Source organism: Elephas maximus, chromosome 1, assembly GCF_024166365.1.
Source record: "Elephas maximus indicus isolate mEleMax1 chromosome 1, mEleMax1 primary haplotype, whole genome shotgun sequence".
NCBI lineage: Eukaryota > Metazoa > Chordata > Mammalia > Proboscidea > Elephantidae > Elephas > Elephas maximus.
This window is the reverse complement of record NC_064819.1, coordinates 99,652,825-99,675,489: the sequence shown is the minus strand read 5'-3', so window position 1 is coordinate 99,675,489 and position 22,665 is coordinate 99,652,825. Positions and strand designations below refer to the sequence as shown.

The following is a 22,665-nucleotide window of genomic DNA, read 5'->3' as shown; positions in this document are numbered from 1 at the left end:
CTCATTAACGTAACTGCCTCTAATCCTGCCTCATTAATATCATAGAAGTTAGGATTTACAAAACATAGGAAAATTACATCAGATCACAAAATGGAGGACAACCACACAATACTGGGAATCATGGCCTAGCCAAGTTGACACACATGTTGGGGGAACACAGTGCAATCCATAGCAGGGTGTATGATCTGCTGTGTATATTTTCACGAAAAGTTTTTTAAAAAGAGAAGAACTGAATGGAAGTTTTAGAACTGAAAAATACAGTAGCCAAAATAAACAACACATGAGCTCAACAGCAAAATGGAGAAAACAGAGGAAAGAATCAGTAAACTTGAAGATAGAACAATAGAAGTAACCCGCTCTGAACAAAAGAGAGAAAGTAGACTGAAAAGAAAAAGAACAGAGCCTCAGGGACCTGTGGGACAATAACAAAAAAATCTAACATTTATCTCATCAAAGGCTCAGAAGGAGAGGAGAAAAGGGGCATAGTTGAAGTACCTGAAGAAATAACAGCTGAAAACTTCCCAATTTGGCAAAAGACGTAAACCTACAGATTCAAGAAGATGAGTGATCCCCAAACAGGATAATGCCAAAGAAATTCACACCAAGACAAATCAGAGTCAAGCTTCTGGAAACTAAACAAAACCAGACCCAGAGCCGTCGAGTTGATTCCGACTCATAGCGACCCAATAGAACAGAGTAGAACTGCCCCACAGAGTTTCCAAGGAGCACCTGGTAGATTCAAACTGCCAACCTTTTGGTTAGCAGCTATAGCTCTTAAACACTACACCGCCAGGGTTTCCCTGGAAACTAAAGACAAAGAAAAAAATCTTGAAAGCAGCAAGAGAGAAATGACACTTCTAGGGAAAAAAATGTTAGAATGACAGTGGGTTTCTCATTAGAAACCATGGAGGCCAAAAGGAAGCAGTACACCATCTTTCAGATGCTGAAAGAGAAGAACTGTCAATTCAGAGTCCTATGCCCAGTGAAAATAGCCTTCAGGAATGAAGGAGAAATCAAGATATCCTCAGATGAAGGAAAACTAAAAAAATTTGTCACCAGCCAATCTGCCCTAAAAGTTCTTTAAACAGAAAGGAAATGATAAAAGAAGAAATCTTGCAACATCAAGAAGGAAGAAAAAATGACAGAAGAATAAAAATATGGGTAAGCAATATGTTTTCCTTATCCATTGAAGTTTTCAAAATTATGTTTGTTGAAGCAAAATTGTAACAATGTGGTTCAAAATGTATATAGAGGAAATACGTAAGACAATATGTTATGAATGGATATTATATATAATATATAATGAATATATATTATAAAGGGAGATAAGATTTCTTCACTTCACTCGAACTGGTAGAATGTCAACACCAGTAGACTGTCATAAACCGAAAACCCACTGCCGTCGAGTATGTATATATAATTTAATACCTAGGGCAACCACTAAAAAAGCTATACAAAGATATACACTCAAAAAACCTTACAGATAAGCCAAAATGGAATTCTGAAAAATGTTCACGTAACCCACAAGAAGTCAGGAAAAAGAAAAAGAGAAATGAACAGAAAAAATAGAAAACAAAAAATCGAATGGCAGGCTTAACCCCTAATATGTCAATATTTAAGTGTAAATGGTCTAAATATACCAATTAAAAGGCAGACACTGGCCAAAGGGATTAATAAACATAACCAAACTCTATGTGTCTATGAGAAACTCACTCCAAGTATTATGCTATAGGCTGGCTGAAAGTAAAAGGATGGGAAAAGATTTATCATGAAAACATTTATCAAAGGAAAGTAGGAGTGGCTATTTTAATATCAAATAAAGTAGACATAAGAGCCAAGAAAATTACTAGAAACAGAGAAGGATATTATATAATGGTAAAAGGGTCAATCCATCAAGAAGACATATCAATCATAAATATGTATGCACTGAATAATAGAGCTACAAAATATGTAAAGCAAAAACTGATAGAAATGATAGAAAAAATAGACAAATCCACAACCACAGTTAGAAACTTCAATACCCCTCTCTTAATACTTGATAGAACAACTAGACAGCAAGGATGTAAAAGAACTCAACAACACCATCAACCAGCAGGATCTGACAGACATTTATAGAACACTCAATTCAATAACAAGGAGAATACACATTCTTTCAAGGACCCATGAAACATAAACCAAAACAGACCATATCCTGGGCCGTAAAACAGACCTCGACAAATTTAAAAGAATTGAAGTGTGTGTTTTCTGAACACAGTGTAATCAAACTAAAAATCAATAATATAAAGTTAACAACAGGATCTCAAAACACTTGCAAATTTAACAACACACTTCTAAATGATCATGGGTCAAACAGGAAGTCTTGAGAGAAATAAAAAATAATACATCTAAACGGAAATGAAAATACAACATATAAAAATGTGCGGGACATTTAGCACTGAGGTGCACACAGTAGAAAGGAAAAGTCCTAAATCCATAATCTAAGCCCCTACATAGAAAAAAGAAGAGGAAAATAAACCCAAAATAAGCAGAAGAAAGGAAATAACCAGGAGGAGAAATCAGGAGAATTAAAGATAGAAAAGTTTACATAGTGTATGATTCTGTTTATATAACATTTCTTAAGTGACAAAATTGTAGAAATGGAGAATGTCTCCATAAATGCCAGGGGCTATGGGTGTGAGGTAAGGGGAAGAAGGATGAAAGTGGGTATGAAGGGCATGAGGGAAGTGGGGGTGGCTACAGAAGGGCAACAGTAGGGATCCTTGTGGTGATGGAATTATTCTGTATCTTGACACTGATGACAGAATCAGTGTCAATATCTTGGCTGTGATATGGAACTATAGTGTTGCAAGATGTTACCACTGAGGGAAACTGGGTATAGGGGATCTCTCTGTATTGTTTTCTTTTTTTTTACAACGTGCATGTGAATCTATAATTATCTAAAATAAAATGTTTATTTAAAAAATGAGTCTATACTAGATAATAGTAATACCTAACAGTGCTGTGTGCTAGCCACTGTTCTAAGCATTTTGCATGTATTACCTCATTTGATTTTCATAACCTTCTTTAGGAGGGGTAGGTATTATTATGGTCCTTATTTTAAGAAAACAAAAGCATAGAGAGGTTAAGTAAATTGCTGAAAGTCACACAGCCAGTAAGATCTCAAATGGGATTCAGTCTCAGGGCTGTCTGACTCCAGAGCCTGTGCTCTAGATAATCTTAAGTGCAAAATAATATTCATAAAAGTGAAGAGTTTAGCACCAAGAGAACATGGAGTAAAGGAATGCCTTGGGTTGGTGTTGGTCTGGGAAGAAAATAACTATTTGCTTAGCCTTTTCATTCAAAATTTAGTACTTACTTTCTATAAGAATAGCAAATAGGATACATCTCACAACTCTGACAGATTGACAATGGCTGCCTATAATATTATGTTAATACAAATCCTGATGCCACATCATAGTTCCGCAAGAAAGAACGCCATTGCTAATTTATAGATAGTTGCCATTCTTGAGGTGGAGGGAAGGGATGGCATGAAGAACGAGTGATTGTATTTCCATCTATCACTATTTTCAGATTTGAGCTAGTTGTTGTACATGTGTTATGAGGGAGCCCTGGTGGTGCAGTCGTTAAAGCATTTGGCTACTAACCAAAAGGTTAGCAGTTCAAATCTACCAGCCACCCCATGGGAGAAAGATATGGCAATCTGCTTCTGTAAAGAAAGACTTACACCTTTGGAAACCCTGTGGGGTAGCTCTACTCTGTCCTATAGAGTCGCTGTGAATCGGAGGGCAGTGGGTTTGTTTTTGTTTTATGTAATTTAGTCCATATCAAACACTGTGTTGATTATTATTCACATTTTATAGATGAGGAAACTGAGGCTCAGAGAATTTGAGTAACTTGTCCAAACTCACACAGCCAGTGAGTAGCAGGGCCAGGATTAAAGCCGGATTCTCTAAGTCCAGGAATACTTTTTCCTCCACACTTCATAAAGGAGCATTGGATTGGCAGAAATGGCAAAAAAAGCAGCACAGCAATAGGATCGGCCAGTCACATAGAAGACACGAAGCAGATCAGCTTGACTAGAGTAAGGGGCATATTGGGCAGTAATGATAGATTAAGGGAGATGCAGTGCCCAGATGATGAAAAGCTTTAAAACAGATCAAAAGATTCATCGTTCCAAGTTTGTTTGTTTTCTAAGAGCGTCTAAAGCAATGGAGGATGAAGTGGTGACAATAGTAGTCTTCAAGATTTTCATTTTATTCTTCTCTTCCCCTCTTATGAATAGTCTTCATAGGGCTGTCCCAGTTTTCTTAACCTACCCTTTTAAGGGGACTGGGGCTTAACCATTCTCCATCAGTTTTCTAATTGCATTTTTATTATAAAAGATAGACGCGTATATTGCAAAAAATCTCAAAAAATTAAAAAGTATATAAAGTACAAAGTGTCATCCCAACCTTTAATAGTATTCCCCAAAGGTAACTTTTGTTAACAGATAGTCTGGTGTGTATCCTTTCAGATTATTTGCAGGGGAGGGTGTGTGTGTTGTTCCTGTTGTTATTAACTGCTGTTGAGTCAGTGCCTGACTTACGGCGACACTAATGCACAACGGAAGGTTGTAGATCAGACCATTGTGATCCACAAAATGTATTTATTTATGCTTTCAGGATATATATAAACTTGAAGACATAAATACATTCAGTTTAACTATTTTAGCAAAGATACGAGTCAAAGCCAAGAAGGTTGAGCTGGAGCCCAGTTTTGTTGACTTCTTTTTTCCCCCGTGGAAAGCTGTATTCCTCACAGAGATGTTAATGTCTCCTGAGAAGGACTATGGAAGTTAGAAGAAAAGGGCCTTTACAAAGGCAAAGGCTTGTTCTGATCACCTTGTCTTTGCTTCCCCATGTCAACCTAGAACAGATTCTAGTAGATTCTAGGGCAAGAATTTAAGCTAGCTGAAGAAAAAAGGAAGGAATGCTTGTTCTGAGCCTCTGAATCAGCACACAAGGACTCCCCTTATCTCATCAATTGTAGCTCACTCGAGAAAGAAACACAGAACAGTTATCAAAAGGGCCTAAACTTAATTTTTGTTGGAAACTCCTCTTTCTGAGAAAGGGCCTTGGGCCCCTGAAGGGAGCCTAATCTTTGCCACTGCTGGTTTGATGACATTCTGTTACATTTTCACTCTGATTTCAATTTGAACTTCCTCAGCTATCAATGGGCGTGTTAGGTTTTGGTTTCATTGCTACTTACCTTCCGGAGTCTGTCATCAATGCTTACCTGGCTGCCACGGCACTACACATCATGCTGTCCCAGCTGACTTGCATCCTCGGGATTGTGATTAGTTTCCACGCTGGTCCAGTCGCCTTCTTTTATGTGAGTAATTTCAGCTCTCACCAAAAATTACAAATGTCCTTCCCCTTGTCTCCAAAGGGGAGTGGACCCAAGGGGAAAGATACTTGCCCATTCCCAAAAGGTGACACAGCCCATAGTAGCTGTGTTAAGAGGGTTCTAGAAATAATTTCTTCTCTGCTACATTTGGGGTCTTGGTTAACTGCAGATGCCGGTTGGACCATGCTCTCAGCTGCATTAACCATTTCAAGCCCACCATTTTAACTGACATGATTTACATTAAAATTTGTTCTTTAAAATGGCAAATGTAACTAATGTCACTCAAAAATAATTACTTGGCAAACATCTTGTTATATTCAGCGAAACCTGTAAGAACTGGAGCTTGATGGAACCACCTTGTTTTTCCGGGTCTCGAAAATTTTCCACCTTTGACAGGGTACAGTCTTACCACTTTTGTATTGCCCTCTATTAGTGGAAAATATTTGTTTTCCTTCTCTGGCAGGTTTTCGCCTTCCACGTGTTCCAGCTTTCACAAGTTTTACTGTTATTTTACCACAATAAGAATTTGGTCTTTAACATACTGTATCTATCATAATTCTTCCCAATACATGCTATGTAATCAGCACGTATCCTAAAACAGCGAAAGAATATATAATACTAAGAAGTCCATGAATGCAAAAATGAGGTAGGAGCTAAGCTAGATTTTGGTTCATGGTGACCCTATGTGTGCCAGAGTAGAACTGTGCTACTTGGGGTTTTCAATAGCTGATTTCTCAGTAGATCACCAGGCCTTTCTTCCAGGGTACCTCTAGGTAAACTCAAAACTCCAACCTCTTGGTTAGCAGCCAAACACATTAACAGTTTACATCACCCGGGGACTCCGTATAACAAACATGGCCTAGGAAAATTAACGATGAATAGGCTAACAAGCAGAACTCCCAGGTCATTTCCGTTATACTGAAACACATAAAGTGTATTCTGTCCTTATTGAACATCGCTGTCTCTTTTTCAGCTTTTAAAAAAACGTATTTTCTCCAGGAGTGCTTGCCCTCACTATTGTAGTCATGCTTGTACAGACCTTTGTGGCCAGCAACCCTGCCTAAGGACTTCTTTTTGAGCTAATCTAGAAAGAATATCATTTTCTAAATTTAGGCAATTATGTCCCTTGCTCAACCTCTGTAATTTTGTTTTCTTTCAGAACATAATTAACTACTGTCTATCTCTACCAAAAGCTAATTCCACCAGCATCCTACTATTTCTAACTGCTGTAGTCGCTCTGAGAATCAACAAATGTATCAAAATTTCTTTTAATCGGTATCCCATCGAGTTTCCCATGGAATTCCTACTGGTAGGTTTTTCAATGCCCCAAATTCATGGTAGATAATTTTAAATACCAATTTTTCCCAATTAAATAAACAACAAGTAACCTAGAAGAGAAGCGTTCACAAGAGCCTATAAAAATATTTTTTTTATAAAAACATTAAGTGGAATTTGTGACAAACCTGAATATATTTAGTTTTAAATGCAAGCTTATATTTGTATAATATGCTTATTTTCAAAGTACTTTATCTGTTGCTTCTTTTTAATAATATTTAAAAACAGAGGGGCTTTTCTTCCCTTTGAAAGTAATATGGGCTTGTTCTAGAAATTTTGAAAAACATTAAAAAAAAATCTCCTATAGTTGCACCACCCAAAGTGAACTGCCATTAATATTTTTGCATTTTCAATTATTCACACTTTTGTTCTTTCAAACAAATATGTATTCATTACTTACTGAATGATAGGCCTATGTGCAGTGTTGGTGAATTTCCATCTTTTTCAACATAGAGATTGTTTCTGTTTTAATATAGTTGCCATCATACTGTTATTCAGCCTCCTTTTATTCTCATTATGCTCCAGTAAAGATTGAAGCAGATGAGGTATTACCTGAATTATCTAGTAAGTAGCAGCTAGGGCTCACTGCTGTCTAATGTCACATTTCTTATTTCCTTTTTTTAAAAAGTCTACCGGTAAAATTTACCTTTTGTAGTTATAATTAACATTTCTACAGTGATAAAGACATTTTCATAAGTAAAGCTCAGTTTTGTAAAGCAGTCATTTCTCATTCTTGGGATTTCTGAATTCTTGGGTGTGTATAAGAAGGGTCCTGTGGCAGAGATATTTAAAGTTCCCCAAATATCTGTGTGCTCTCTTGACTCTTCCAGCCTGCCTTGTGGTTAGGCAAGACCAGGTGGCTCCTAGGCCAGAGTATAGGAGGGTAGGTGCAAGGCCACATGCTCTCTCTTCCCCTGCTGTGATGATCTTAGGGGTCATGTGTTGAGATAGTGGAGTCCCCAGGTGGAATCAGCCTGGATCTCTGAGGCACTGTTAAAGAAGCTGCCCTGGAGAGCCGTGAGCCGCCAGTGGACTTTGTGTGAGCAAAAAAAAAAACTTTTATGTGTTAAAACACTAAGATCTCATGGTTTGTGTGCTACTACCACTGCATAGTCCATCCTTAACTAACTAACCAAGGTTCATACTCTTCAAGATTCGAAAACACTGCTTTGGGGACTGAGACCAAGCTCAGTCTCGTCTGTCAAACTCTTGTGGAGGTACATGCTCTTTCTTCCTTGGAGTAGTTGAAAAGCTATTCATTCCTAAAGGCCTGAAGGTGAAAAGCTGCTTTTACAAAGACTTTTCAAGACCTTGGACACAAATAGTGCTTCAATATGTATATGGAGTTTGGGGAGTAGAGTCAGAGGCAACTTCTCCTTTTCATGGTGCCCAGCTCTGGAACCTTAGGACACCGTGGCTTCAGGATCAACCACAAACAGCATCCATGACACAGACATCAGCCCTTTCTTAAAAGATAGCATCAGTGGGATCATAGTGAGGTTCCCTCAAGCATCCTCAAAGGCAATGGGCATTAACCGGGGTTGTCAGGAAAGGAGAGAAGCGAGAGTATAGAGGATGCTGTGGGTTGACTATAGGTGACAGACTGGTTTGTGAGCCATAGTTAAGACATCCCTTTGGGAAGTGCTTAAATAATTATAACGCACCATGGCGAGATGGGGGAGGAACTGAGATTCAACAATAAAGTGAGTGGATGCTTAGAATTATTGCAATTTAGGCATTAAACTTTTTTGTGGCCTAATTTGTACTCAAAGGCTACTGAAGCCTACAATATACTATTTATACACATGTCAAGTCAACTGGAAACCCTGGTAACATAGTGGTTAAGTGCTACAGGTGCCAACCAAAAGGTCAGCAGTTAAAATCCACCAGGCACTCCTTGGAAACTGTACGGGGCAGTTCTACTCTCTCCTGTAGTATAGGATCACTATGAGTCAAAATCGACTTGACGGCAACAGTTTTTTGTTTTTTTTTTTTAACCGGTCAAGTCAACTGATAGGGATAGAGTTCTCTCTTTTCTTTCTGGCACATAGCGGGGATTAGAGATCTAATTTAGGACTGAAAAAAGCCTTCCTGGTTTTCCTTGGAAGCTGGGGAAATGGGAGAGGGAGGCTAAGAGCTGTTATGGTCTGAGGTATAAAAGGCTTCTCTATCAGCCACCAAGAAACCACTGCTTAGCCGTGCTGGAGGAAACTGCACTCAGCAACCAGTCCATCCTTTAGTTATTATACTAAAATATTTAGAAAAAAAATTCAAGGCACTATCTGGGACCCAGGTAGAAGATACAGGCAAATATACTTGAGCTCCTTAACTATACTAAATAATATATATTTTATGTTCACAGTTACATATACGTGTGTGTATACACACACACACATATACTGTATAGCAAACACCAAAAAAGTGTCAACAGTATTTATCTTTGGTTTTTTATTTCTGCTTTTTAGTTTTCCAAATTTTCTTCATTTTCCTTAATGAACAAGTATTACCTTTATAATGGAAATAAAAATTTCCGTGGCCACTTGACACCCTTCTTTCCCCTTAACTATATAAAGTTTAAGACTTACTGTCTCTGACCCAAGCTGTGATCCAGATTCTTCCATCCACTGTGGTCTATGTATGGGCTTCCTAGGGGCCTTCATCTGATCACAGCATCATAGGAAACCGACGGTTGTCCTGCTCGGTATCTGGCTGAACTCTCGAAGTTGATACTGGGGAAAGATTTGTGTTTTAGGGAGAATGAGGTAAACAAGTATATACGATTTTAAAACCTGGGCATTGAGATCTCCTGTCTGTGGAGCTCTGGTGGTGTAGTCGTTTAAGCATTTGGCTGCTTACCAAAGGGTCAGCAGTTTGAATCCACCAGCTGCTCCGTGGAAACCCTATGGGACAGTTCAGATTAGAACTGACCTGTAGCATCACTATGAGTTGGGATTGACTCGAAGGCAATGGGTTTAGTTTACTTTTGATCTCTGGTTTAATGTATTTTGGTGTGAGGTCTTTATATGGTGAAATAATTGCTAGGTTGTCTATTTTTTCTCTAGTTGAATGTCAGGTACTGGAAGGGAGAATTGCTATTTTTAGAAGTAAATGAAAAACAAAAGCAGGTAATTGCTTTGCTAAAGACTTTTTTTTCCCCGCTGTGTTGTCAGGAGCTGCTCCATGTTAGTCAGTATCATGATTCTTAATATATCTCAACAGTCCCCCAAAAGGCTTATCTATATTGGTACAGTGTACCTAGATCTAAAAACTTTAAAAAACCTGAGACCTTGATACACCATTAGCTGAGAACATGTTTATATCGGTCTTAAATTTTTAAGGTTAGTGGGGAGAGAGAAGTCCGACCTTCACGTATTCCCATCCTAGTGTCAGAGATGGAGGCTGAAGTTGCTTTTCATTCTGGCTACAATGCTAACAAGAGCTTAGGGAAGGACCCTGAGACCCTTAGAGTCGGAGAGGACCCCTGCTTTTCTTGTTCAACTGAACTGGTCCTGCATCTCTCTCCAGCCTTCATGTATAGGGGTTTCCACTCATTTCATTTCCTGTCTTCCCAGAGCCTGTGGGCACCTCTGATCCTGGAAGCAATGCACAATACTTAGATGATCATGTGCCTTTTTTTTTTTTTTAACCCCCTACAGATTGTTGGCTTTACTCTAATTGCAAACAAGCTAAGCATGGCTACAGAAACCAGCAAGACCCTCGTTGAAATGATTCCTTATAGGTGGGTAATTCCACTTTTCAGCACTGCTTTTCCTTTTCTATGGCCCTCTCTCAGTCTCTGACCACACAGCCTAATTCATAGTCTCTACAAGTAATCTCTGGCCACAGCGACATTAGGGTCATGGGCTCAAATTCATGTTAGAATACAGAGGTTTATGAAAGGAGAAAGGCTGGGACAACTCCTTGGTCCTTCTCTGATCAGACTGTTTTTCTTTCCTTATTTGAGCCAGTCCCCTCCGCTCAAATATTTTTTGAAGAGTGTGCTGTGACCTTCTCCACCTCTGTAACTATCTGATTGCTTCTCAAGTACAGGACAAGAGATGCCTCTGTTTTCCCCCAGGAGAAGGTAGTTCCATCTGACTTCACCCATTTAAACTGAATTGGGGCCCCTGAGCAATATTATTTTATTACTCTGGAGAGAAAACATCTTCAAATACTCTGGCATAATGGAGTTCTTAAGGACTTACAATGATTTTTATATTATAATTCCTATCAGTGACTATGGGCTAGTAGCACTCTTGCTTCTGTTAGGAAATAGCAATTCCTTGAATCTTGATAAGATGAATCACTTTAGCTAAGAAAGGCAATATACTGCGGTTTCTTGATGCATATAGTCAGGCTTTTGAAGAGTATTGCTTATTTCCTCACTTGGACAATTGGAGGAAACCCTGGCTGCTTGGAAACTCTATGGGGCAGTTCTACTGTGTCCTACAGGGCCGCTGTGAGTTGAAATTGACTCAACGGCAACAGGATTGGTTTGGTTTTTGGTTTGAACAATTGGAAATACTGCAAAAGGTAGCCGGGATTCTTGCTAAACTCCAGAATAACAAACATAGGCGACTTTGATGCAACCAGATTAAACTAATATCATGACTGATTTTCAAATGTTAACCTGACACTGCATTTCTAGGATAAACTCCGCTTAGCCATGGTGTATTATCATTTTATATATTGATTTGCTAAAGTGTTAAGAATTTTTACATTTATGTTTGTGAGGAATATTGGTCTGTGATTTTCTTTTCCTGTAGTGTCTTTATTTTTGGTGTTAGACTAATGTCAGCATCATAGTAGGATTTAGGAAGTAGTTCCTCCTCTATAATTTCCAGAAAAGCTTCTATGAATTGGCTTTATTTCTTCCTTAAATATGTGGTAGAATTCATCAGTGAAGCTATTTGGGACTAGAATTTTCAATGTGGAAAAGATATTAATTATGAATTCAATTTTTTTTTAAATAGGCTATTTATTAAATGGAAACCCTGGTGGCGTCGTGGTTAAGAGCTATGGCTGCTAACAAGGTTGACAGTTCGAATCTACCAGGCGCTCCTTGGAAACTCTGTGGGGCAGTTCTACTCTGTCCTAAAGGGTTGCCATGAGTCAGAATCGACTCGATGACAATGGGTTTGGGTTTTTTGTTTCTTTGTTTGTTTTTATTTATTAAATAATACTATCAAGTTAAACCAAAACCAAACCCGTTGCTGCGGAGTTGATCTGATTCACATAGCGACCCGATAGGACAGAGTAGAACTGCCCCATAGAGTTTCCAAGGAGCGCCTGGTGGATTCGAACTGCTGACCTTTAGGTTAGCAGCTGTAGCACTTAGCCACTATGCCACCAGGGTTTCCACTATTAAGTTATGTAATAATTATCCATAATTCAGCTGATTTATTTCTTCTTGAGAGTACTTTGTTAGTTTTCAAAGAATTTGTCCGTTTAAGTTGTCAAATATAATAGCATAGTGATATAATATTATATATTAATATTATAATATTCTCTTATTAACTTGTTTTAATAACAGGTTTATTGACATATAATTCACATACCATAAAATACACTTTTTAAGAAAGTATTCAATTCGGTGGATTATAGTATATTCACTGAGTTCTGCGATCATCATCACTATCTAATTTTAGTACATTTTCATCACCCCCAACAGAAACTCTATGACCATTAGCAGTTATTCCTAATTCTCCCTTTCCCCCAGCCCCTGGCAACCACTAATTCTACTTCCTGTCTCTGTTGCTTTTCCCATTGAACATTTTATAAAAATAGAGTAATATTAATATATGGTCTGTTTTTTTTTTTTTTTTTTGTGCCTGGCTTCTTTCACTTAGTATAATGTTTTCAAGGTTCATCCATGTTGTAGCATGTATCAGAACTTCATTCAGTTTATTGCTGAATAATATTACATTGTATGGATATACCACATTTGTTTATCCATTTATCATTGGTGCACATCTGTCTTAATCGTCGAGTGCTGCTATAACACGAATACCACAAGTGCATGGCTTCAACAAACCGAAGTTTATTCTCTCACAGTCTAGTAGGCTAGAAGTCCAAATTCAGGGTGTCAGCTCCAGGGGAAGGATTTCTCTCTCCATTGGTTCTGCAGGAAGGTCCTTCACATCAATCTTCCCCTGGTCTAGGAGCCTCTCTGTGCAGGAACCCCAGGTCCAGAGGACACGCTGTGCTCCTGGTGCTGCTTTCTTGGTGGTATAAGGTCCCCCTGTCTCTCTGCTTGCTTCTCTCTTTTACATCTCAAAAAAGATTGGCTTATATTGTAGATTAATCTTATAGATTGAGTCTATGTAACTGCTGCTAATCTCATCTCATTAACATCATAGAGGTAGGATTTACAACACATAGGAAAATCATATTCGATGACAAATGGTGGACAGTCACACAATACTGGGAATCATGACCGAGCCAAGTAACAGATATTTTGGGGGGACACAATTCAATCCATGACAACATTACTTTTGGTTATTATGAGTAATGCTGCTATGAACATTTGTGTAGTTTTTGTGTAGACATGTGTTTTCAATTCTCTTGGATATATACTAGCAGTGGAATTGCTGGGTCACATGGTAACTATTGTAACTGTTTGAGAAACTGCTAAACTGATTTCCAAAGTGACTGTACCATTTTACATTCCCACCAGCAATACATTAGGGTTCCAATTTCTCCACATCCTCACTAACACTTGTTATTGCCCATGTTTTTCATTATAGACATCTTATTGAGTGTCACCCCATGTGTTATAAAGTAGAATTGCTTCATAGGGTTTTCTTGGCTGTAATCTTTATGGAACCAGATCGCCAGGCCTTCCTTCCATGGTGCCACTGGGTGGATTCAAACCACCAACGTTTAGGTTAGTAGTCTAGCACAAGTCATTTGCACCACCCCGTCACTCAGAGTTGGAGTTGACTTGAGGCAATGGGTTTTTTGGTTTAGTGAATGTGCTGCAGTATTTCATTGTAGTTTTATTTTCATTTCCCTAATGACAAATAATGTTGAATATCATTTCATGTGCTTATTGGCCATTTATATATCTTCTTTGGAGAAATGTCTGTTCAGATCCTTTGGCCATTTTTAAATCAGGCTGTCTTTTTATTACTGAGTTGTAAGAGTTCTTTATATATTCTGGATATAAGTCACTTATCGGATATATAATTTGCAAGTATTTTCTCCATTCCGTGGGGTGTCCTTTCACTTTCTTGATGGTGCTCTTTGAAGCACAAAAGTTTTTAATTTTGATGAATTCCACTTTATCTATTTATTTTTTTCTTTGCATCTATTCAAATCCTTTTCAATTTATTGAGTCTTGTTTAATGACCCAGAATATGGTCTGTCTTCATAAATGATACACATGCACTTGAGAAGAATGTGTAATCTGCTCTTGTTGAGTAGAATATTCTATAAATGTCAGTTGGGTCAAGATACTTACTGGTATCTGTAGTAAGCTGTATAGTGGTCCCTCAAAGATGTTGATGTCCGAGTCCCCCGAACCTGTGAATACTTAGCCTTACATATATCTATAAAAGGGAATTTACAGATCTAATTAAATTATAGATCTTGAAATGGTAAGGTTATCCAGGATAATCCTGGTGAGTCCAATATAATCATCAAACCAAAAAAACTGAACCCATTGCTGTCAAGTCAATTCCAACTAGCAGCTGGGGATTCAAACTACTGACCTTTTGGTTAGCAGCCGATCTCTTAAACACTGTGCCACTAGGGCTCCAATGTAATCATAAGTATCTGAATAAAAGGGAGACAGAGGAGGATTTGACTACAGAAGAGCAAGGTCGAGTGATGCAGCCTTTTTTTGGCTTTGAAGATGGAGGAAGGGGCCATGAGCCAAGGAATGCAGGCAGACTCTAGAAGCTGGACAGGGCAGTTCTCAGAAGGATTGCAGGCCTGCTGACACTTTGATAAAACATAACATTTTTGAAGGTTCCTCTAGGGAGAGGGATGTAATAGGGTGGAAGGGATAGTGAAGGAAGCTAGGCTTCTCTGAAAATATCTTGTTTTGTATGTGACTCTGGAATTACATCATTATTTTATATTACATTTTAAAACAAAATTAAATAAACAATCCTTAAAAACAAAAATCAGAATAAAACAAATGAATCTTTGTACTGAGTTGGTGGCATAAACGCCCAGAGAACTATTCCAAATGATACTAAACTACAGTAATATGACTGTTCAACCCTAATGTAATAAATCCTAAGCACTAAAAGACTAATAAGAAAATCTTAAACTGTTTTCAGTAATTATATTGTTGTTGGTGTTGCATTGTTTTTCTGTTTGTGTGTATTGTGGGATAAAACCAATGAATAATGTTGCTGGTGCTGCTGAGCAGAGGTGAATTACCCAATAAGCAAGGTAAACACAGGTTTACTTGTGCTTATTTCCTAATCTGTAGTGAACAATTTCACATGTTTTTCGCTACATCTAAATGTGAAATTGTTTACTACAGATTAGGAAGTAAGCACAAGTAAGCCCATGCTTACTTTGCTCACTGGGTAATCCGTCCCTGTCAGGGACTGTAAATTTGAAAAGAGGCTTGGACTCTGTAGGAAGGTGCTGTGGGGTTGAGAGAGAGAGGCAGATGCCAGCCATACCTGGAAGCAGAATCTTTGTGATATGTTGAAAAAAAGTGAAGTTGTTCACTACAGATGACCTGGTCAGCAAGGTAAGCACCATGTTTACCTTGCCTATTGGATAATCCACCCCTGCTGCTGAGAATTGGGATTTTAGCAAAGGAGAAAAGATGTGAAATCCATGAGGTCACATAAAATCTTGTAGTTCTGTATTTGGATTGAAACTATTTGTATAAATTCATGATGTATTTTGTCTTTAAAAAATACTTATTTCATGGTTCTATTCGTCAAGACTTAGAAACAATGGCCACCCAATAACAATGAACACTACTAGTACCCAGTTTGTAGTCTCTAAATGCCTTTTCTACCAAAAGTAATGAGGACTTTGTCTTAGTTATCTAGTGCTGCTATAATAGAAATACCACAAGTGGGTGGCTGAGACAAACAGAAATTTATTTTCTCACAGTTAGCAAACTAGAAGCCCGAATTCAGAGTGCTGGCTCTAGGGAAAGGCTTTTTCTCTCTGTCAGCTCTGGAGGAAGGTACTTACCTCTTTTGAGTGTCTGCTCCTGGGTGATCTTCATGTGGCTTGACATCTATCTTCCCCCATCTCTGCTTGCTGGCTCCCTCTTAATCTCTTTTATATCTCAAAAGAGATTGACTCAAGATACACCCTATACTAATCCTGCCTCACTAGCATAACGAAGACAATCCTTTCCCAAATGGGATTGTAACCACAGCCGAAGAGGTTAGAATTTACAACACATATTTGGGGGGGACATAATTCAATCCATCACAGATTTCTTGGAGAAATAGCTGATTCCAGGTCTAGGGCAGGCAATATACCACACAAATCTGGACTGTATTGTCCTACCAGAAAGCAATGACACTCTCAGTGACCACCAGAGTCATGTCAGAAGGGCCCAGGATGAATAAATGATTTCAACGAAGTTGCAGGATATAAGCTCAACATAAAAAAATTAGTTGTTTTTCTATATACCACCAATGATTTGTGATTTCCAAGAGCTGGGGGGCAAGGAGGAATTAGGAGCAACTGCTAGTGGGTTCAGGGTTTCTTTTTGGGGTAATACAGATATTCTGTGATTAGAAGTGATGATGGGTGTGTAACAGTGTGAATATACTGAAAACCACTCGCTTGATCATTTTAAAACAGTAAATTTTATGTTATGTGCATTATACCTTAATAAAAATTTAAAAGAACCAAAGAGCCATCTTAAAGAAACTGTCACTGGACAAGCACATCAGATATGCTTAAATCCATGAATATATAAAGATTCTTAAAAAAAAAAAAAGCTCATTTTTTCACCTTTAAGTAATGCTAGAGAGCCACCTTATTATTTTGAAAATTATTAAATAAAGGGAAAGAATCAAGCATTTATCATGCCTTTCCTATAGGAATTGCTTTTCAGGGTTTCCAAATAGCTGTTGTACATAGGATTGCTATGAGTTGGAACTGACCCGATGGCCCTAACAACAACAAATAGCTGATAACAAGACATTTCACTTTATAGTAAGTATTCCAGCCAATAAAGGGAGAAGAAATTAAAGAATTAGAATATCACCATTAAGGTATACTAACAATAATCATTCATTAGTGGCTGCTAACATCACAAAAAGAGACAAGCATTGTATGTGCCTCCTGAGAGAAATACCTATGAAATATTTTTGCTCACAAACATCTGTCCCAAATCTGACCAAACCTGAAGGGCTAACTACCAATTTACAGCAAATTCAAGGCACAGAGGATTGATGTTAAATGATATTACAAGGATGCAGTCAATAACTGTGAGAAACTCTATAGGAACAATGACCAGGTTTCTTTGACAAAAAATTACAAGAAAGGAAAAAAAGAGAGAAAAAAAGGATATGGATGGAGAAGCTCTAGATTAAAAGACATTTAAGAGACATAGCAACCAATTGTAATGTATGCACCTTATTTGGGTTCTGATTTGAACAAATTTTAAAATATATGTTTATGAGGCATTTGGGGGTACTTGAATATTGATTAGACATATGATAATATTAAGAAATTGGTAATAATTTTTTAGAGTACATCTTTTAGAGAAGTACATGAAATATTTACAATTAAAATTATACAATGCCTGGGATTTTCTTCAAAATAATCTTGGAATAGACAGTGGGTAAAGGTACAGATTAAATAAGATTGGTCATGAATTGTTAAGTGCTGAAGATGGGTGATGAGTACATGAGGGCTCCCTATGCCATCCTTTCTTTTATTTAATAAATGCTTGGAAGTATTCTACTTTTTTTTTTTGCAAAATATGATTTTTGAAATTTTTTTTTTTTTGGCTAAAATATACATGGCAGAAATACACCCATTAAACAATCTCTGCATATACATTTCAGTGACATTTGTTACATTCTTCACGTTATGTCGCCATTCTCGCTATCTCTACCTACATTGTTTTACCCCCATTGACTTAGGTTTACCACCCCCTAAATTTCTCAACTATGTTTTAGAATTAATATTGGCAATTTGCTCTCATATAAGTAATTATTTAAAGGGGGGAGCATGATGCTCAAGGTGAACATTTTTTACTAATTAAGCTAAGCTGTTGTGTGTTTAAAGATGACTTTAGGGGATAGTTTCAGTTCAAGGTTTATTGGTTTTCTCAGGTTCAGGGGTTCTTCCAGTCTCAGTGGGTCCTGTAAGTCTGGATTCTGTAAGAATTTGGAATCCTGTTCCACCTCTTTTCCCAATTTGGATCAGGATTTATCTGTTGAGTCCTTGATCAAAACATCCAGTAATGGTAGCCAGGCAGCATCCAGTTCTTCTTGTCTTATGACAAAGGAGGCAGTAGTTCACATAGGCAGTTAGACCTGCAATTCAGTTCCTTCTCCAATTCCTGGGTCTTCTTTCACTGCTGCTCCAGGTGAATAGAGACAAATTGTGTCTTGGATGGCCACTAGCAACCTTTTAAGACACCAGGCACTACTCCACTTTAAAAACTATTTTAGGCCAATAGACTGGGCATGACCCTAATTGAAAATGTTTACTTTAAAAAGAAAATATCAAATATTTGTGAGTGGTGCTATGCTGCATGCATATACAGGAAGCCAAAAACATGATCTCTGACCTCTAAGAAGTCACGGCCTAAAACTGACTACACAGAAGTTGACTTAACAGATAATCCGGGCAGCAGAGTAAAATTACTAAACCAACACATGAATGGGCAGAGATCCCTTCCTATAAGGATTGGGATTTTCTTTAATTCCCTGGACAGCAATCTGATGGTAATAGTAAGAAGAAAGTTTATTGTATTAAACAAGGAGAGTTCACTAGTTAGTAATAGGGTGGGAGATATACCTGGTAAGAGGTTCTGCTCATGGTTCGTGTTTGGGAATGTTTTGTATGCTATGATCTGAGTAGAAATAGAATGTATTGTGTTAGTAAAATTAGATAATCATGACTATCAGCAAAATGAACAAGTCTTGACATTCTGGTGATCTCAAAACTATAGAGTATAAAGTGAGGGTAGAATGTGGAAGTAATTCGCATGGGGGCAATAACTAAAATTATAGCATGAAGTATTTGAGTGAGAATAGAAGGGAATTCATTGTGCTTGCTAGGTCTAATACATATTGGATGTGATATCTGCCTATTGTTTACCCGTTGGTGTGGTCTCAATATAAATAAAACATTTTTCATGAATCATCATGGATTTTGCCTGTTCTATTTGTTACCTTTGGTACATGGCAGAAACCTCAAACGAGAGGCAACAGAGCATATTCTCCTAATGACTTTTGTAGCTTGGCTTGGGTTGCTGGCAATTTGGCAGGCTGCTGCCTCAGTTGCTCTACCCGGCCCTTATTATTGTAAAAAAGAATCCGGCCTGCCCAGTTGGAGAAGGGTGGAATGGGAAGGTGCCAATAAAGGAATTTCTGCTATTTAGGAATAATTCTACCATTTTATTCCAGCTTCCTGTTTCCTGTAATACCAGATATGGACATTCTTTCCAAGGTTATTTTCCAAGCCATCTCTTTAGCTTTAGTGAGCTCCTCTCTACTCGTATTTCTAGGCAAGAAGATTGCCGCTGTCCATAACTACCGTGTCAATTCAAACCAGGTGAGAGGACAGGACTTTCTATACTGCTTGTCTTAGTTTCCTAGTGCTGCTATTAAAAAATATCACAAGTGAATGGCTTTAATGAACAGAGTTTTTTTTTTTCTCATAGTTTAGGAGGCTAGAAGTCCAAATTCAGGGCACTGGCTCTAGGGGAAGGCTATCTGTCTCCACTTTGGGGGAAAATCTTTGTCTCTTTCAGCTTCTGTTCTTCTGTTCCTTGCCGTGCTATCCACATGGCATCTATCTTTCCTCCATTTGTGCATGCTTGCTTCTGTGTCTATGCTGCTCCTTATAACTCAGCAGTGAATAGGTTTAGGACACACCCTATACTGATACGGCCTCATTAACATAACAAAACGCTAGTCCCAAATGGGATTACATCCACAGGTATCAGAGTCAAGACTCCAACACACATTTTGGGGGGACACAATTCAATCCATAACACTGCCTCTGACCATTATGTCTTTGTTCTCTAATCTGAGCCTTGCTTGGGCTGTGATTTGGACAGTAATAACCAAAGGATTTTGGAGGAAGGAAGGATACTTAACTTTGAAGCCACTTGAATTAACATGTGTTATTCCCCTAGAACAGATATTGTACAGAGAGGCAAGGAGATAACATACACTATCATGTTGATAAGCTAGCAGAGTTCCTGTCTTAACTTTCCTTTCCACCCAGTCCTTAGAAATTAGTCACATACTCTGAGGTGCAAATGCTATAGGATATCACATACAAAACCAGGCTTCTAATATACACCTAGTCCCTGACTTACGACGTGTTTTTATTTGTACATCTCATTGTTAGTAATACGTTGCAGTGAGTAATTTGCTGATGTTATTCTCAGGTGTTCATTCACAGGTGTTTGATTTTATGATTTACTGTTCAAAATACTGCTGGATTTATAAAGATACTGATAATTAAAACTAAAATAAAAAAAGATATTCAACATACATGAGAACTGACTTATGATAGAATCGTAGGAATGGAACCCTGTCATAAGTCGGGGACTACCTGTAATTAAATTGTTGTTGTTGTTGTTAGGTGCTGTCGAGTCGGTTCTGACTCATAGTGACCCTATGCACAACAGAATGAAGCACTGCCCGGTCCTGCGCCATCCTTACAATCCTTGTTATACTCGAGCTCATTGTTGCAGCCACTATGTCAATCCACCTTGTTGAGGGTCTTCCTCTTTTCCACTGACCCTGTACTCTGCCAAGCATGATGTCCTTCTCCAGGGACTGATCCCTCCTGACAACATGTCCAAAGTATGTAAGATGCAATCTCGACATCCTTGCTTCTAAGGAGCATTCTGGCCGCACTTCTTCCAAGACAGATTTGTTCATTCTTTTGGCAGTCCATGGTGTATTCAATATTCTTCCCCAACACCACAATTCAAAGGCATCAACTCTTCTTCAGTCTTCCTTATTCATTGTCCAGCTTTCCCATGCATATGATGCGATTGAAAATACCATGGCTTGGGTCAGGTACACCTTAGTCTTCTGGGTGACATCTTTGCTCTTCAACGCTTTGAAGAGGTCCTTTGCAGCAGATTTGCCCAATGCAATGTATCTTTTGATTTCTTGACTGCTGCTTCCATGGCTGTTGATTGTGGATCCAAGTAAAATGAAATCCTTGACAACTTCAATCTTTTCTCCGTTTTTCGTGATGTTGCTCATTGGTCCAGTTGTGAGGATTTTTGTTTTCTTTATGTTGAGGGTTTTATGTTGAGGTGTAATCCATACTGAAGGCTGTGGTCTTTGATCTTCATTAGTAAGTGCTTCAAGTCTTCTTCACTTCCAGCAAGCAAGGTTGTGTCATCTGCATAACGCAGGTTGTTAATGAGTCTTCCTCCAATCCTGATGCCCCGTTCTTCTTCATATAGTCCAGCTTCTCGTATTATTTGTTCAGCATACAGACTAAATAGGTATGGTGAAAGAATACAACCCTGACGCACACCTTTCCTGACTTTAAACCAATCAGTATCCTCCTGTTCTGTCCGAACAACTACTTCTTGATCCATGTAAAGGTTCCTCATGAGCACAATTAAGTGTTCTGGAATTCCCATTCTTCGCAGTGTTATCCATAGTTTGTTATGATCCACACAGTGGAATGCCTTTGCATAGTCAATAAAACACAGGTAGACATCCTTCTGGTCTTCTCTGCTTTCAGCCAGGATCCATCTGACATCAGCAATGATATCCCTGCTTCCATGTCCTCTTCTGAAACCTGCCTAAATTTCTGGCAGTTCCCTGTCGATATACTGCTGCAGCTGTTTTTGAATGATCTTCAGCAAAATTTTGCTTGTGTGTGATATTAATGATATTGTTCTATAATTTCCACATTTGGTTGGATCACCTTTCTTGGGAATAGGCATAAATATGGATGTCTTCCAGTCAGTTGGCCAGGAAGCTGTCTTCCATATTTCTTGGCATAGACGAGTGAGCACCTCCAGCGCTGCATCTGTTTGTTGAAACATCTCAATTGATATTCCATCAATTCCTGGAGCCTTGTTTTTCGCCAATGCCTTCAGAGCAGCTTGGACTTCTTCCTTCAGTACCATCAGTTCCTGATCATATGCCACCTCTTGAAATTGTTGAATATCAACTAATTCTTTTTGGTATAATGACTCAGTGTATTCCTTCCATCTTCTTTTGATGCTTCCTGCGTCGTTTAATATTTTCCCCATGGAATCCTTCACTATTGCAACTCGAGGCTTGAATTTTTTCTTCAGTTCTTTCAGCTTGAGAAACGCTGAGCGTGTTCTTCCTTTTTCATTTTCCATCTCCAGCTCTTTGCACATGTCATTATAATACTTTACTTTGTCTTCTCGAGAGACCCTTTGAAATCTTCTGTTCGGTTCTTTTACTTCATCAATTCTTCCTTTTGCTTTAGCTGCTCAACGCTCAAGAGCAAGTTTCAGAGTCTCCTCTGACATCCATCTTGGTCTTTTCTTTCTTTGCTGTCTTTTCAGTGATCTCTTGCTTTCTTCATGGATGATATCTTTGATGTCATTCCACAATTCGTCTGGTCTTCAGTCACTAGCGTTCAATGCATCAAATCTATTCTTGAGATGGTCTCTAAATTCAGGTGGGATATACTCAAGGTCATATTTTGGCTCTCGTGGACTTGCTCTGATTTTCTTCAGTTTCAGCTTGAACTTGCATATGAGCAATTGATGGTCTGTTCCACAGTCGGCCCCTGGCCTTGTTCTGACTG

General features: G+C 38.3%; 1 protein-coding gene across 7 annotated transcripts in view; it reads left to right on the top strand.

Annotated features, from left to right (window-relative positions):
• Positions 1-22,665, top strand: part of SLC26A8 (solute carrier family 26 member 8) — a 90,935-nt gene that overhangs the window by 33,303 nt on the left and 34,967 nt on the right. For 5 of the 7 annotated variants that reach the window (XM_049890580.1, XM_049890544.1, XM_049890533.1 and 2 more), the window contains 4 exons: positions 5,206-5,370; positions 6,545-6,694; positions 10,377-10,459; positions 19,302-19,449. In XM_049890580.1, coding sequence (XP_049746537.1) covers positions 5,206-5,370; positions 6,545-6,694; positions 10,377-10,459; positions 19,302-19,449 — 546 coding nt within the window. The remainder of the gene's footprint in view (positions 1-5,205; positions 5,371-6,544; positions 6,695-10,376; positions 10,460-19,301; positions 19,450-22,665) is intronic. The other 2 variants (XM_049890553.1, XM_049890570.1) reach the window with 2 other exon arrangements.